At 37.5% G+C, this 15776-nt stretch overlaps 1 protein-coding gene across 1 annotated transcript; it reads right to left on the bottom strand.

Moving 5' to 3' along the window:
• Positions 1 to 9169: 9169 nt before the first annotated feature.
• On the bottom strand, positions 9170 to 13788 carry LOC115794965 (sialic acid-binding Ig-like lectin 10). Its single transcript, XM_030750687.1, has 11 exons — positions 13713 to 13788; positions 13226 to 13335; positions 12470 to 12877; positions 11924 to 12244; positions 11602 to 11795; positions 11156 to 11216; positions 10586 to 10840; positions 10225 to 10501; positions 9969 to 10076; positions 9810 to 9882; positions 9170 to 9520 (listed from the first exon to the last, which is right to left on the bottom strand). The coding sequence occupies exons 2-11, from the start codon at positions 13284 to 13286 to the stop codon at positions 9182 to 9184; spliced, it is 2097 nt and encodes a 698-aa protein (XP_030606547.1). The 5' UTR covers positions 13287 to 13335; positions 13713 to 13788; the 3' UTR covers positions 9170 to 9181.
• Positions 13789 to 15776: the final 1988 nt, after the last annotated feature.

Below are 15776 nucleotides of genomic sequence, written 5' to 3'. Positions count from 1 at the left end.
AATACAGTAAAGGCAGTGGCTGTGATAAGAAATATGAATCTGTAACATACAGTATAAGCAGTTCAAATTATTGCACCTCTGAGTTACTGCACTAATAAATTGCCCAGATGAACCATATTGCCACTCATTTATGGAGGAGTTACAGACAATATATGTGATAATATATCAATGAAGTGTATAGACAGTGTGTGGTGTGTGTTTTGTTGATAAACAGTTACAGGAAATGCTTGGGTGGGCAGTGCTTCAATTTTTAGCCTAAGCAGAGAAGCCAGACCTCCCTCTCCCCAGCCATCTACTCCAGCTCGTCCGACATCAGAATATTTAGTATCCAGCAGTAAACATGATATCTAATTAAAGATACTGGATTAATGTTGTTTTACATAAGCTGCTTTTATATGCTGTAGTGCTACACAACCCACAACAAGGGACATATTTTAGATCTTGTTTTTACTCTGGGCCTGAATATTGACTCTCTTTACTCTCAGGACATTTTTATTTCTGATCACATGTGTATTCTTTTTATTTATTTTCTGGTACTAGTCATCACAGAATTTCTTCTCATATTTTCAGTCATCTCTCTGCAGATAAATTTTCTGCTCTTTTCAACATTGATGATGCTCTTTTTCCTAACAAAGATGTGAATTTTATGGTGCATTATTTTAATGATAGCTGTGTTTCTGTTTTAGACAAAGTGGCTCCTTTTAAAACCAGAAATGCTTCCTCTGCTAAATCCTTCCCTTGATGAATGACAGTATTCACTGTTTCAAGCCTAGCTTTCAGAAAATGGAACATTTGTGGAAATCCACAAAGCTCCAGGTTCATCTTTGTTTTTTAAGCTAGCTCTTGCAGTCTTTTAATAATATGGTGAAAGATGCTACATAGTTTTCAAATTTAATAACAGCCAAGGGAATCCTAAAGTTTTATTTGACACAATCAGAAATATTGTCACACCTGTTTCTTCCTCTTCAACTGTTCAATCAAACGAAGAGTGTGAAAACATTCTTTCTTTCTTTGTTAATAAGATCCGTCATATCAGAGCAAACATCATCCCACTCCTTTCACCCCCAATCTCATCTCTAATCCAGCCGTCAGTCTTAGAGAGCTTTGAACTGATATCTCTTAACGCTCTCATCAGTTTGGTTGTTAAAATGAAACTATCCTCCTGCCCATTTGACATTTACCAGCCTTAATGTCCAAAGAGGTGTTTCGTACCATTGGACCATGTGTTCTTAAGATGATTAATAATTTTTTAAATTCTGGCTGTGTCCCGTCATATTTTAAACAGGCTGTTCACCCCCTGTTAAAAAAGCCCGATGCCGACCCTTCCCTCCTTCATAATTTTAGGCCAATTTCAAAACTGCCTTTTATCTCCAAGATTTTAGAAAAAGTGGTGGCCAACCAGCTAACAGAAGTTTTAACTGCTCATAACATCTTAGATACATTTCAGTCTGGGTTTCGCCAGATGCACTCTACTGACTTCTCTCCTTAAAGTATCAAATGATATTTTCATGCGTAGAGATGCAGGTAAATATTCAGTTTTTGTACTTCTGGATATCTCAGCTGCCTTTGATACTATTGATCATGGTATCCTGATTGAGAGACTTAGAACTTGTGTGGGTATCTCTGGGTTAGCGCTTGATTGGTTTTCTTCTTACCTCTCTCAGATGAGCTTTTTAGTTGCTTCTACTAATTTTATCTCCTCCACTGCTACCCTATCTTGTCGTGTGCCCCACAATCCTGTTTGCTCTATATATGCTCCCACTTGGGCACATCCTGAATAACTTTGAAGGCATCTCATACATTGCTATGCAGATGATATTCAGTTGTACATGTCTTTTAAACCACAGAATGTAGCCAAATTATCTGTTCTTCAAGACTGCATTCATGTAATAAAGAACTGGATGGCAGCAAATTATCTATCTCTTAATACACAAAAAACTGAAGTCCTGATCTGTGCCCCTGACAAACTTGTTCCTACAGTACTCCAAAATCTTGGATCCCTTTCATCTTCTGTTTGCCCCACTGCGAGAAATCTAGGTGTTTTGATCAGGCATTCACCTTGGAGAAGCATGTTAGCTGTCTTGTACAAACTTGTTTTTATTATCTGCGCAGCATTGCTCGTCTTAAATATATTGTGTCTCAATGTGAAATGGAAATGGTTATACATGCATTTATTTCATCTCACCTTGACTGTTGTAACTCATTTTTCCTCTGTTCAAACAAATCATCTCAGGATTGCTTACAAATAGTCCAGAATGCTGCTGCGAGGCTTCTCACCAGGTCCCCTACAAGGTCCCATGTGACACTAATTCTGGCTACTTTACACTGGCTCCCCATAAAATTTAGGATTCATTTTAAAGTTTTGGTGATCACTTTCAGAGCCTTCCACGGTCAGATGCCTCCATATATCAGTGAGCTGCTACAACCTTATCAACCATCTAGATCTCTGAGGTCTGGTGATCAGTGCTTGTTGGCTGTACCTAGATCCAGGTTAAAGACAAAAGGTGACTGTGCTTTTGAGGTTGTGGCCCCCAAGTTGTGGAACTCACTTCCACTGGATTTAAGATGATGCCTTTAAAAAGAAACTGAAGACCTACATGTGCAGGCTAGCTTTTATTTAATTTTAACTCTTTATACCATTTTTAATGTTACATTTTATTCTGTATTATAAAGCACTTTGTGAACTTTGTTCTTGTAAAGCGCTACATAAATAAACTTACTTACTTACAACAAGCAGAATTTCACACATTTCTTAGTCTAACATATGTGTGGTTAACAGAAGATCTTTTTAAAATGACACACAAATCAACAGATGATAGTAAAACGACAAAATTATGATAAATTCTGGGTGAGAAGAAATGTTTATCATGTTTCACATATTCATATATAAAATAAAAAAATCATATCGGCAGAATTAAAGAATTACAAAGGAGGAGATCCAAACCTGTGCCAGCATTACTGCCTCTCACAACGAAAAGCAGAGCTGCCCAGATGAGAACAAACATCCTCAATGTTCAGTGCTCAGCACTTTCAGGCTCTTACTTCACAGAATAACTAATCTAGGAGACACAGTAAACATGCAGAAATTAAAATAAAAAATAAAAACTAAAACAAAGAAATCACACAAGTTAAAGATGTCACATATTCACTTTTTTTTTTTTAAGCCTGTCACGTCTGGCAGTTTTTGCGATCAGAACGATGATCCGAATGCTCTGGTGTACCAAACATGTTTGCTTTTACAAGAACAGCTCTGTAAGTTTTCTATAGGCTACTCTAGTTAATGTTTGTATTTTAATTTTTATTTTATTTATTTATGCCAGGCCTGACAGGTAGAAAGGAAGGGGTAAGAAAAAGAGTGAGAACGAGAAAACAAACCAAATACAAAATAACAAAAAAAAAGGCGAGTGTAACAGTATTTACATTTAATTTCCTTGAGCTGTTTGTTAGAACTTGCTCTTTTGCACCGCCTGGTGGTGGCCTATGGAAAGTACAATTGTTTGTAGTTTGTGCTTCCACCCGAGCCCATTGTACCAATGCGCATTAGTGATGGGAATTCCGGCTCTTTTCAGGGAGCTGACTCTTTAGGCTCGGCTCCCAAATGGCTCCTCAGATTTTAATTTTTAAAAAAAGTGTAAAATGAATTGCGAATGTAAAAACATATATCAAATGTTTCTTTATATACTCAACATATAATAGAGTGCTCCAAATACAAATTATAAAGCAAAAGATTGGAACTCAGAAAAACTAAGGGCCTTTGAGGGGTTGATCCTGTTTCTCCAGCCTGATATGACCTGCCCTGTTTTGTTCTTCTAATTGCACTGAGGGATGAACAATTTGTATATGCCTGTCCAGGTGATATGTGGAGCCTGCTTGATATAAAATTTAAAATTTGCAGTCTACACTATGTCTTTGTATCTTATTAATCCATTGACGCCAGGCGATCACCGCTGAAGTGCCGGTTTCCACAGAGTCGGCTGATCAAAGGAACTTTTTAAAGGAGCTTTTTACCATAACTCCCTGACTGTTTGTCCTATCGAAAAAATTCAAACGGTTCCTGAAAGCTCAGAATTTGCACTTCACAGCCATGTAGGGGAATTGCAATATTTGTTGCCAGAAGTCCAGAAACGGCAGCACTTTTGAAGTACGATGTGTCTCGTTAGACATGTTTGGCGATATAAGGTTAAAATGTGTCCAATCTTTACTACGTTTTCCGTCACTGATTTTCCTCACCATTCCTGCGTGTAGCCTCTATGTAAAACCCAAGAAAAATAAGTGTCATCAAATGTATTTTTCTTTCTAATTTCCTACATCCTTTGAGTGTCAAAGAAAATTCTCACAATCTAGACTTTTTAAAATGTATTGTTAATTAAATTTTTCAGCATGTCCACTGTAGTGGACAACGGGACAATATTCGTATAAAACAAGGAGCTGAACTGAATGATTTAACTAATTATGTCTCCAAACACAAACTGTGGCCTGCAGGAATTTACGAATAGCAGACCATTGAAGTTAAAAAGCAAAAGAAATGGGTTGAAAGTTGAAAGAGTTCAAAAGCCCAAAACTCAAAACGCTGGGTCAAAAAGGATCAAGACAGTCAGTACGTAACATACTACTTTTTTGAGAAACAACCCCAAAACTGATTAAAATAGTAAAGTCACATTTTTTTAAAAAATCATTGAGACAGATTAAATACATTAATTCTCAGCATCTCCCCATTTCAGCTACAAACATTTATACATATTTGGACTTCTCTTTTTTTAATCTATTTACATTCTGCAGTAGCAACACTGTCGTTGTGTGATCTTATTTTAACACCCTATACGGCAACGCTTTACTCTCTGTATATGTGGAAACATGTTTGTAGGCAAAATTATAGCTACATATATGTATGTGTGAGAGGGAGAGAAGGCGAGAGAGAGCAAATAAACTGTAGTGAAAAAGCCGGGCTCCAAAACAGCTAATGGTTCCATGCAGGAACACACACAATTGCACACACAGAACAGCAAAGTGGTGTAATGGATAAAATATTCAATTGATTGATCCTATTCAATCAACTTTTTGTTTTGCTTTTTTGTTTGTTTGTTTTGTAATAACGCCACTATTTTGATACTTTGCTGATTCAAGCATCATATTGCAGATTGAAAACATGATTGTAACACAAAGTTCACATTAGATACACACACAAAACAATTAGGTAGGATATAGTTAGTTCTCTATTCAATAGATAGTTCTCTGTTCAAGTGTCACTTGAATAGGGAACTGAACATGTTCACAGTGGTGTTTATTTAAGAATCTGAATATTTAATAAACTACAAAACTATCAACAATTACGTAGCAAATCAGCAAATTATGCTAAAGATAAACTGTGTTTTTATACAGCCCCCTTATAAAAGCCAAACTGAGAGTTTGCTTGCAGTTTTCACATATAAACAAAAATTCTGACTAATGCCCGACTATAACTGCTCTCTGCCGAAAGGCACAAAGTGTGAAAACACTGAAAACATTATGCAAACATTTACTGTTTGTTTGACTTACCAGTGTATGAAGAAAAACTGTCTCTTACAATGGCAGCACGATTATCAGCACGATTATCAGCTGCCATCATGAAGGACTGTTATATGATCAAATTTGGTCAATATTGTGACTCCATTATAATATTATTTAACCTGCTTAATCAACTAACTCCATGTATTGCATTTTTTTTTTTTTTTAAGTATAGTGTTTTTATCCATCCATCCATCCATTCGCTTCCGCTCATCCTGTTCAGGGTCGCGGAGGGGCTGGACCCTATCCCAGCTGTCAGGACAAGAGGCAGGGTACACCCAGGTCACCAGCCTGTCGCAGGGCCAACACAGAGAGACAAACAACCTTTCACATTCACACCTATGGACAATTTAGTGTAGCCAGTTAACCTAACCCTAGTAAGTGCATGTCTTTGGAATGTGGGAGGAAACCGGAGTACCCGAAGGAAACCCACGCAAGCACGGGGAGAACATGCAAACTGAACACAGAGAGAGGGAGCGGCCTGGGCCAAGGTGGAATCGAACCCAGACATTCCAGATGTTACTCTAACTGTGCTAACCACTGCGCCACTGTGCTGCTGTAGTGTTTTTATTTCCGTCAAAATAAAACTCAATATATCTGGAGCTGATTCTGAGGGGTAAGATCTTGGAGATGTGTGTATCTGTTTCTGCACGGCGAAGGAACGAACCAAGAAGATTTGGATGAATTGGATTTTTTCTCCACAGAGAAGTGCCAGAAAGACTGAAGGCTGTCAACAAATTAATCAGTACAGTCTGAACCAAAACAAGTCGTAGAATCAGGAATTTGGCTCCGTGGCGTTCTTGGATTGCTGCTTATCAAATTGTCTCTGGGATGGTTGTAAACAGATGCTCTACACCTCCACCGTCCTGTCATCTTCTGACCTGTGTTGAACTGATCTCCCTGAACTAGCCGCTGATGAACTCTACATCTTATCAGAACTGTTAGCTGAGGAGGGAGTTTGAGTCAGCCCGTCAGAAGCACCCCCCCCCCCCCCCCCCCCGCTCTGTCGCAGAGGTTTTTGTAACCTTATACTGTGTATGTGTATACAAAGTATGAGATGATTTTTTTTTATATGTTTTCACTATTGTTTCTGTCTTTTTAATGGCAGCGCCTCCAGAAGGGGGGCAGCATGGCCACAGTTCACCTATCTCCCCATGTTTGTTTGTTTGTTTTCTTGGATGGGTGTTCTGTTAACTGTAATTTCCCCATTGTGGGATCAATAAAGTATCATCATCATCAAGAGGAAAATTTCACATACTATAATATAGTTATTGATTATTTTAGCAATCGAATATTTTATCAACTGTTCCATCGACTAATCAAGTAATTGAATGAGAAATACTTTGTTTATTGTGTTTACATATTTATTACGGTAGTGAATGGGTCAGTACAGACTTGTTGTAGCGCCCTCTTTTGGACAAGGGGGGTAACTGTTTGAACATAAAATAAAGAGAAGTCATATACAGTATGGCAGGTAAAGTATATATATATACACTGCAATAACAGCACTCATACAGTAAATATGTATACATTTCCTGTAACATAACGGGACAGCATTAGGTCATCCATAATATTTAATGAATAGAGTATTTCTTTTGGGATGTTTGTCTGTTTGTTTTATTGACAATATTACAGCAAAACTACCAGTCTGATTCATGCTAATTTTACACAAAAGATGGTCACATTTTTGCCATAATTGGGTCAAGGTCAAGGTAAAATTAAAAAAAAATTAAAAAATCCAGAAAAATTGAAAAATCCTTACCTTTAACATTGTTCAAAATAACATTAACAAAAAATCAAATCTCACTCAAAACCAATTGGATTAATCTGATATTCAGTGCATAGTTGTGGGGGGCCAAGAACTAGTGCCAAACCGAATGCCATCTGGATCCAATCTGGATTCTTGATTTGCAGGCTACATGAATTTAACATAAGAAAGTCCAAATAATGCATAAATGGACATATCTCAGCTGAAAAAAGACACATCCTCATTTGTTGCAGTAAGAAGCATATCACTATCTGCAAATATTTGACACATCTTTTAACTATCAGTCCGATCACTCAATTCCTCTATTATCACCCACCCGACAAATCGCATATTTTCTCATTATAGGCGATAAAGCTTTTACAAAAAATGAAAATCACCATAAATTGAAAATTATTTTCTTTCACCGTTTTAAATCTTGGAAAAATATGGACATGGACAACAGGACCTATGTGTTATCTTGGTGATTCAGTGTTTGGAGAGCCACATGTTTGTGAGCTGAACAATGTTTAAATTAGCTAAAATGTCTGCAGGGGGCGGGGTTTGTTGTGCCTGACGCCACTTTGTTTGTTCCTCTTTATATGGTGCAGTATCTGTACTGTTCTTAGCACCTGCTGGGCTCTCTGTATTTGTGAAAACTTCTTGTTTGCACTTGAGTTGTAAAACTGTAGCCATTGCTGTATCTTTGATGGGTGTGTTCTTGAAGAAAAAATCTCACTGACAAAGTCTTGATCCATATACAGAGTTTACTGCAGAACAGACAGTATCAAACAGACACTACTGGAGTCGTCTGGGAGAGACAAAAGTCAGTCATCCTAACTCGTTTCAAAAGAGGGTTAACAAAGGTTATATACTGTTCCTTTCTGGCCAACTCCCACATTCCTGACTTTTACCATATAAAGGTATGGAAAGCAACTCCAACCGACCATAAAGTTGTTTACCATATGGATGTATGGTCAGTTCCTTATATTTAAAGACATAACCTAAATGGGGTCCCATGTGCATACCTTTGTGGTGGCGTCAATTGGAGACCTAAACTCAAGGCTTTCATCCTAAAGGAAGAAACCAAACATACATGCAGTTTAACATAGCAGTTTAAGTCATAGTAGATCAGACACCACACCATTTAACCTAAGAATTTACATGTCATGAATATGCCAACAGACATATTCATGACATGAAATATGTCCATATAAACCTGTTTGTGTTACACCATTCACACAAACAGCATCATAGGTGTATAAAATGCTCACTTTTATTATTTCATCATATGAGATCAGACAAAATACAAAAAGCTGCAGTGAGGCGGCGGTGATAGCCCACACCATCTATATGACTTTTGGCACAAGTGGCTCACTCTGCGCCCCCTCACGTGAACACAATGATTAGCCATAAGAAGCCAAAGAAGAACATATAAGTAAAATAAACAAAGAATGATATAAATAAAACTGAGAACAGCATTAAAAATGACCATAAATCATCAAGAGCTAGCTTAGATTTGTTTCCCATAACCATACTTTAGATAATAAGCTTAAATATAATGTCTTTGTCTCGCTACTTTATTGTCATTAGCCTAAATGTCAAGATTTATGAATGTAAAATGGACACCTAAACTTATATTTAATCCAGACCTCTATCCCAGCCGTCATAATGTGCGATGAGGAAATTCATTCCTCACTTTGAATGGATTAATAATTTTGCAGTCTCTGAACAATTTCCAGCACGCTGTGAACTTCATGCCTTCACATGCTTCACCAAAGCTTTATCATTCATACAAGCAATGACATAAATTGTCACTTCATCACATCAATCCATCACAACTGATGAGATCAAAGAATCTTCATCACAAACAACTCCACAATCAAACGTTCCTCAAATTTCATCAGTTATATCATTCACAGTGGCGTACACTGCCTCATCTCCTCCTTCCTTGTTTTCAGGTTCACATTGTTTCATCTCCAACTCCACCATCAGCTTCTCCTCTTTAGCACAGGAAATTTCTTCTTCCTCCACAGCATCATTTTCCTGTTCTTCTTTAAGTGCTTTCTTAATTTCAGCATACTCTGTCTTTGTGCTCTCTTGCCTCCTTGTTGCCTCCCTGCCAGGGTTTCTTTTCAACAGGGATAAATTAATGTTGGCATACACCACTCCTGTTGGCCCACTGTTTGAGTTCAGGGTCAGATGGTCGCGTAATGCTTGACCATAATACACCTGTTGGGTACAATGGAAATGACTGAGTCATTCATGTCTTTCAGTGAGATTGTGCTAAACTACCTCTCTGAATGTCATTAAACTCAGTAAAATAATGATGTGCTCATAAAAGGAACCAATTAACTGTGGTTAATTCATAACAATGCAGAACCTTGGAGCAGGATGTGCTCCTTTATGTGTGAACATAAAACACCAAATAGTTAAATATGAACACTTCAGTATTCTAAAAAATTGTGCAAAAAATCACATTTTAATAAATATATCAAAAAAGCCAAATGAGCATAAATACCAGTTGATCATCTCGACGTGTCTCCATCTCAGAAGTCTGATCTGAATTTTGAGAGCTCGTCCGTTTTTTTCTGCTGAAAGAATATTTTTACAGAAAAAAATATGCTTAATTTTATCTACACAGACCAACTATTAATAACAACAAAAGCAAATGGTTTACCTGCAGTAATTTTTGGCCAAACAAATGATTGCTGAAAGAAGTACCCCAGTCAAAAATGCAATGATGATTTTCAGGTATCCCAGACTAAAACCAGACGACTGCTCTGCACTCAAAGGACAAAAAGTTAATGTGCATGTTGCTTTTATTATATACAGTATGTGCAAAACTGAACTACTATCTAATCACAAAGGTTGCATTAAAAATGTAGTAGTGAAAAACGAAAATCAGTGATGAAAACTGTTTAGTTGGAGAACACATACCAGACAGGTTTTTCTGGATCAGGTTTTCTCTTTCTTCTCCATTTCCATTGTTGCTGACACATTCAACAGTGCTGTTGCCATGGTTTCTTACACTCAGACTGACAGTGCTGTTGACTGTGTGGTTTGTCACAGTGGTAATGACAGAGTACTCAGTGTGGTTCTTCAGGAGCGGCCAGTTAATGGTAGGTAAAGGAAACCCTTCACTGATACACACACAGGTCAAAACCTCTGACTGACGCACACATCCAGAGCCATCGAGGATCTTTGAAAACCCTGTAAACACAGAATCATATGTAATCATGTATATTTGTAGTGTAAATATGAATTTCAGTTTCAAGATCAGTGCTGTCTACTTACAAGTCACAATCACTTCAACATATGACGTCACAGTTGTGTCCAGATGTTTTGCTGTACAGACGTACAGTCCAGAGTGCTCTGCTGTCACATTATGGATTACAAGTGTAGATGATCCAGTGTCACTGTGGTCTGTGTTGGAACTATGATTTTTCCACACAATCAGAGCTGGAGGGAAACTTTTAACACTGCAGGTCAGATTCAGAACATCTCCCTCCTTAACAGTTGTATTTCCAATAATCTGAGGTTTCCTTTTATCTGCAGAGCATATTTAAGGAGGGAGAAGTTAACACTGGCATGAATCCCACTGACCAGAAAAATGTTAAGTCACATACTTTACAGTCATGAAGACACTGGCCTGCAGGAAAAGGCTGCTGATGTTAGCACTGCTATTGTTAACCACAAAGTAATCTAATGTGTTCTCATATATTCATTGTGCAAAGTGACACAAATTTCTGCTGCATTTGTAGAATGAGAAAAGAAGTTTCACATGCCTTTTAGATACACTACCAACATCTGTAATGCTTCATTTCAATAAATATTCTGTTTAAAAGCACAAAGTTGTGTACTTACATATCACTGTTATGTTGACTTCATCCTTGAGGGTGTTGTTCATATATTTAGCTGTGCAGACGTACAGTCCAGAATGTTCTGCTGTCACATTGTGGATGAGAAGTGAGGCTGATCCAGTGTTACTGTGCAGGTCAGTATCAGTTTCATTGTGAAGATTTGTGTTGGAAATTATTTTTTTCCACACAATCAGAGATGGAGGGAAACTTTCAACACTGCAGGTCAGATTCAGAACATCTCCCTCCTTAACAGTTTTATTCCCGATGATCTGAGGTTTCCTTAAATCTGTGGAGCACATTTCAGTAGTTTATTTAAAATAAGCAACAAGAAAACAACTCAAAGAATTATTAAGAACAACCACAGATGACAGTTAGTACTATCTACTTACAGTTTACAGTCACATTAGTATATGATGTCACAGTTGTGTGCAGATGTTTTACTGTACAGATGTACTGTCCAGAGTGTTCTGCTGTCACATTACTGATGACAAGTGTAGATGATCCAGTGTCACTGTGGTCTGTGTTGGAACTATGATTTTTCCACATAATCAGAGATGGAGGGAAACTTTCAACACTGCAGGTCAGATTCAGAGCCTCGCCCTCCCTCACACGTGTAACACCAGTGATTTTAACTTCCTTCACATCTATGAGACAAAAACATATAAATTACACAACAGTGTAGTTTTCTTGACTTTCTAACTTTCTTGCAAGACTAAAGTTGATGCTTTAAAATTAAATAGATTTCTGAAACAAAATTTAAGACTTTACTCACAGTTCACTCTCAAAGCTGAAGTCTCTTCTGTAGTTGTTTCACCTGTGAAGCCGATTTTACAGGTGATTTCAGAGTTGTGATGTTCAGCTGACGCATTAAAGGTCAAAGTTGAGGTGTGTCTCTGTGTGAAAGCTGTCAGATTCTCAGTCTTGAAAGCAGTGATGTTCTCTGTAATGTGAGATTCAGTCCCTCCTGCTCCTCTCCATGTCCAGGTGATTTCAGGAACAGATCCAGAGCAGAGACCAGGAGCAGTGCAGGTCAGTGTGGCCTGCTGTCCCTCTGTCAGTGTGGGAATCGTTACTGTGGGCTTCTGAATGAGACCTAATGGAAATGCTGGGCATTAGTGGAATTAAATCCAAGCTCAAATAAGAGGATATTTTCTGGGCTGTTAGTAAGAACTGCTGCAGTTCCTACCAGCTGACCACAGAGGTCAACAAATTCCCCAAGTTTATTAATACTTCATTAAGATCATAAATAAAGTATGTTGTTGTACACGACTGAATATCTATTTTTCTACATATTTGTTCTTGAAGTAGCTTTCCATACCTGTAACAGAGACAGCTGCTTTTGTAAGGAATGTAAATCTATCTTGTTGCCCATTCCATTCACCATTAACTCTGAGCTGATATGATCCAGAATCAGACTGTTTGAGATCATTAATGATGATGCTGCAGTTGTTCTGACTCACATCAGGCTCCAAAAGTGACACTCGTCCTTCAAATCCAGCCTGAGGCTTTTTCTTTGTGTTTTTGTTGCTGTGAAATATTATGTCAGCATCACCACATCTTTCAGTAGATGCTTCACATTTGAACCAAACTATATGTTTGGGGGTAAAGTCAGCAGCAGTCCTGAAAAAGCACGGGATCACAACACAGAGTCCAGCCTCTGCTCTTAGTTCTTGCTCACTGAGAGTAACACAGTATTCTCTGTCACAGTGTTCTGAGGCTGAGGAACCTGTTAGTGCAACAGAAGATAAAGACAGTAACAAAGAATATTTAGTATACAGCAGTAAACATGATATCTAATTAAAGATACTGGACTAATGTTGTTTTACATAAGCTGCTTTTAAATGCTGTAGTCGACACAACAAGCAGAATTTCACACATTTCTTGGTCTAACATATGTGTGGTTAACAGAAGATCTTTTTAAAAAGACACACAAACCAACAGATGACAGTAAGAAGACTAAATCATGTTAAATTCTGGGTGAGAATAAATGTTTATCATGTTTCACATATTAATATATAAAAGAAAAAAATTTGTATTGGCAGAATTACTGAATTACAAAGTAGGAGATCCAAACCTGTGCCAGCATTACTGCCTCTCACAGAGAAAAGCAGAGCTGCCCAGATGAGAACAAACATCCTCGATGTTCGGTGCTCAACACTTTCAGGCTCTTACTCCACAGAATAACTAATCCAGGAGACACAGTAAACATGCAGAAATTAAAACTAAAATGAAAACAAAGAAATCACACAAGTTAAAGATGTCGCATGTTCACTTTTTTTAGTCATTGTGATGTGACAACAACTGTGAGTACACGACTACCCCAAAGCTTTTTGTGGTAAAAATCTTTGTTCCTGAAACAATAATTAATGAACAAAAATAATCCTTACAGTGTAACCATAGCACAACAAATAAAGAGGACAGCATTAAGTCATCTATAATATCTGATGTCTGTATAATGGTCTCTTAATTTCCTCAGCACTTCTATAACATTGAAAAAGCCTTTAAATTTAGATTTTTGTTTTTAAAAAGATACTTTGAGACATAATAAACGTTTGCTGCACCTGTTTTGTCTTGCTTGTCTTCACTCTTCTCTCCGTACTGATCTCTGCTGACTTTTTAAACTGAAGTTTCTCTTCCTCGTCTCTCTCTCTTCTGGTTTTCCTTCTTGCTGCAAAATTTCAGGAAGTTTCTTGTTACACCACTGAACATCGCAGATTTGCTTTCATACGGTTGTTAAATCACAGTATTTATATATTTTATCACAAAATGTTTGTCGTTGGCTAAGTTTGGTTGTTTTTTGTTCCCCTGAAAAATCGAATCTTGGGAAATTGACATTCCAGTAAAGGTACCTCAGAAAGTTTCATACACAGTTCAGTTTTTTAGATACTGTTCTTTAAATTATAAGTTAACGATTCTACAATATTAGTGAGAAAACATGAGACATACATGACATTTAGCTTTTTTATTTTTTTTTTTTACATCACTTCAGCATCATAAAAGACCTACAGCATCTTTAATTGCTATTAAAAGGCTTTCCGCTGCGCTCATGTCTGCATGTATTAAGATAATAAACAGTAATGTTAAAAAAAGTTCCTTGACAACAATTATATGTATTATAGAATTCAAAAGAAACTCTTTCTCTCACCATTTCCCCATTTCAGCTGTACACGGCCTCTCTGCAAACACTTCTGCATATTTAAGCTTTTTTTAAGTCCTATTTATATTGCATCTATAACAGTATCTGTACTGTCATTAACATTTGTTGAGCAATCTTATTTTAACACTGTATAAGGCACTGCTGTGCTCTCTGTATTTGTGCATGCCTCTTGTTTGAACTGATACAGTTCCTAGCTGCTTTTTGAATTGTGATGGTCACAGAGTCTCACAGAGACAGAGATTTAACAAACTAAATTATTGGTTACAGGAGGTTCAAGCTTGGAGTCTGTGAAACCTTTTATATACTGTTCAGAGAAACTTCCACATTACAATGGTTAAAATCTCAAGTATAAAAACTTTGAGACATATTTATAACCTGAAGCTGGTTATAAATGTGTGAATTTACTATTTGACTGAACGTGATGCAGAACCTGAGGACATGATGCATAAGCTGTGCTGAACAATGTCTGCACTGATGCCTTTAACTAAAAAGCATTTAGTCATCATTAGGCAATAAGCTGATTTTTTAGTCATTATTATTATTATTTCTGCCCTGACACCTGTAGGGCTCCAATTTTTGAAATGCTCTCAACAGACAGCTTATTAAAGAATCACTTTTATACCATTTCTTTTTGCATTTTGTTAGTAGGAGCCTGTCACAAAATTACAGTAGAGCTCCTACACATTGAACAGAGCCAGTTGAGCCCTTACGAAAATGCACTGTGGTTTCCTATGGTTTTTATGCAGTAATCATGGTATTAACATGGTAAAACCATGGTTACTGCATAAAACCATAGAAAACCACAGTGCATTTTCGTAAGGGAGGTGGTTCGAACATGTCTAGGATGCTTCCTGGACACCTCCTAGATGAGGTGTTTTGGGTCCATCCTAACAGGAGGAGGCCCCAGGGCGGATCCAGGAAACACTGGAGTGATTATATCTCTAGGTGGCTTGGGTGCCCCCCAGTAAGCTCCAAGGGGGTGGCCAAGGAGAGGGAAGTCTGTGTGTCTGTGCTCTACTGCTGCCCTGTGACCCAAATCGGGATACGCAGAAGAAAATTGATGATGTTAATTTTGTGTTGTAAGGCAATCTTGAGTGCTTTGACAGGTGCCAACAAATATAAAAATGGATTATTGTTATTATTATTATTATCAGAGAAAACAAAAGCACAGACAACTTTTTCAAGATCAAAATTTGGAACGCCTTGGTGTGGCAATAAATTTTATTAAGAGTGTATGCTTTTCTCAAGTCTGTATTTTGTGCCTCCATTTCTCTCTCTCTACATCTTCCTGCCTGTGATCTGGAAATTTACCTCAGGGTGCCATGATGAGGGATGTCTCACTTCCTAAAATTCAAATGTAGGAGATGAAATGAGAACCTTTGCAGAAGGAGCTCTTAACCAGAATTAAGCAACAACTTCAGAACTGAAACCAACATGAAAGAGCCAAAAACTTCAGTTCCTTAATGGG

Source organism: Archocentrus centrarchus, chromosome 16 (genome assembly GCF_007364275.1).
Source record: "Archocentrus centrarchus isolate MPI-CPG fArcCen1 chromosome 16, fArcCen1, whole genome shotgun sequence".
Classification (NCBI taxonomy): Eukaryota; Metazoa; Chordata; class Actinopteri; order Cichliformes; family Cichlidae; genus Archocentrus; species Archocentrus centrarchus.
The sequence above is the reverse complement of the archived record's forward strand: the minus strand, read 5'-3'. Positions and strand labels throughout refer to the sequence as shown.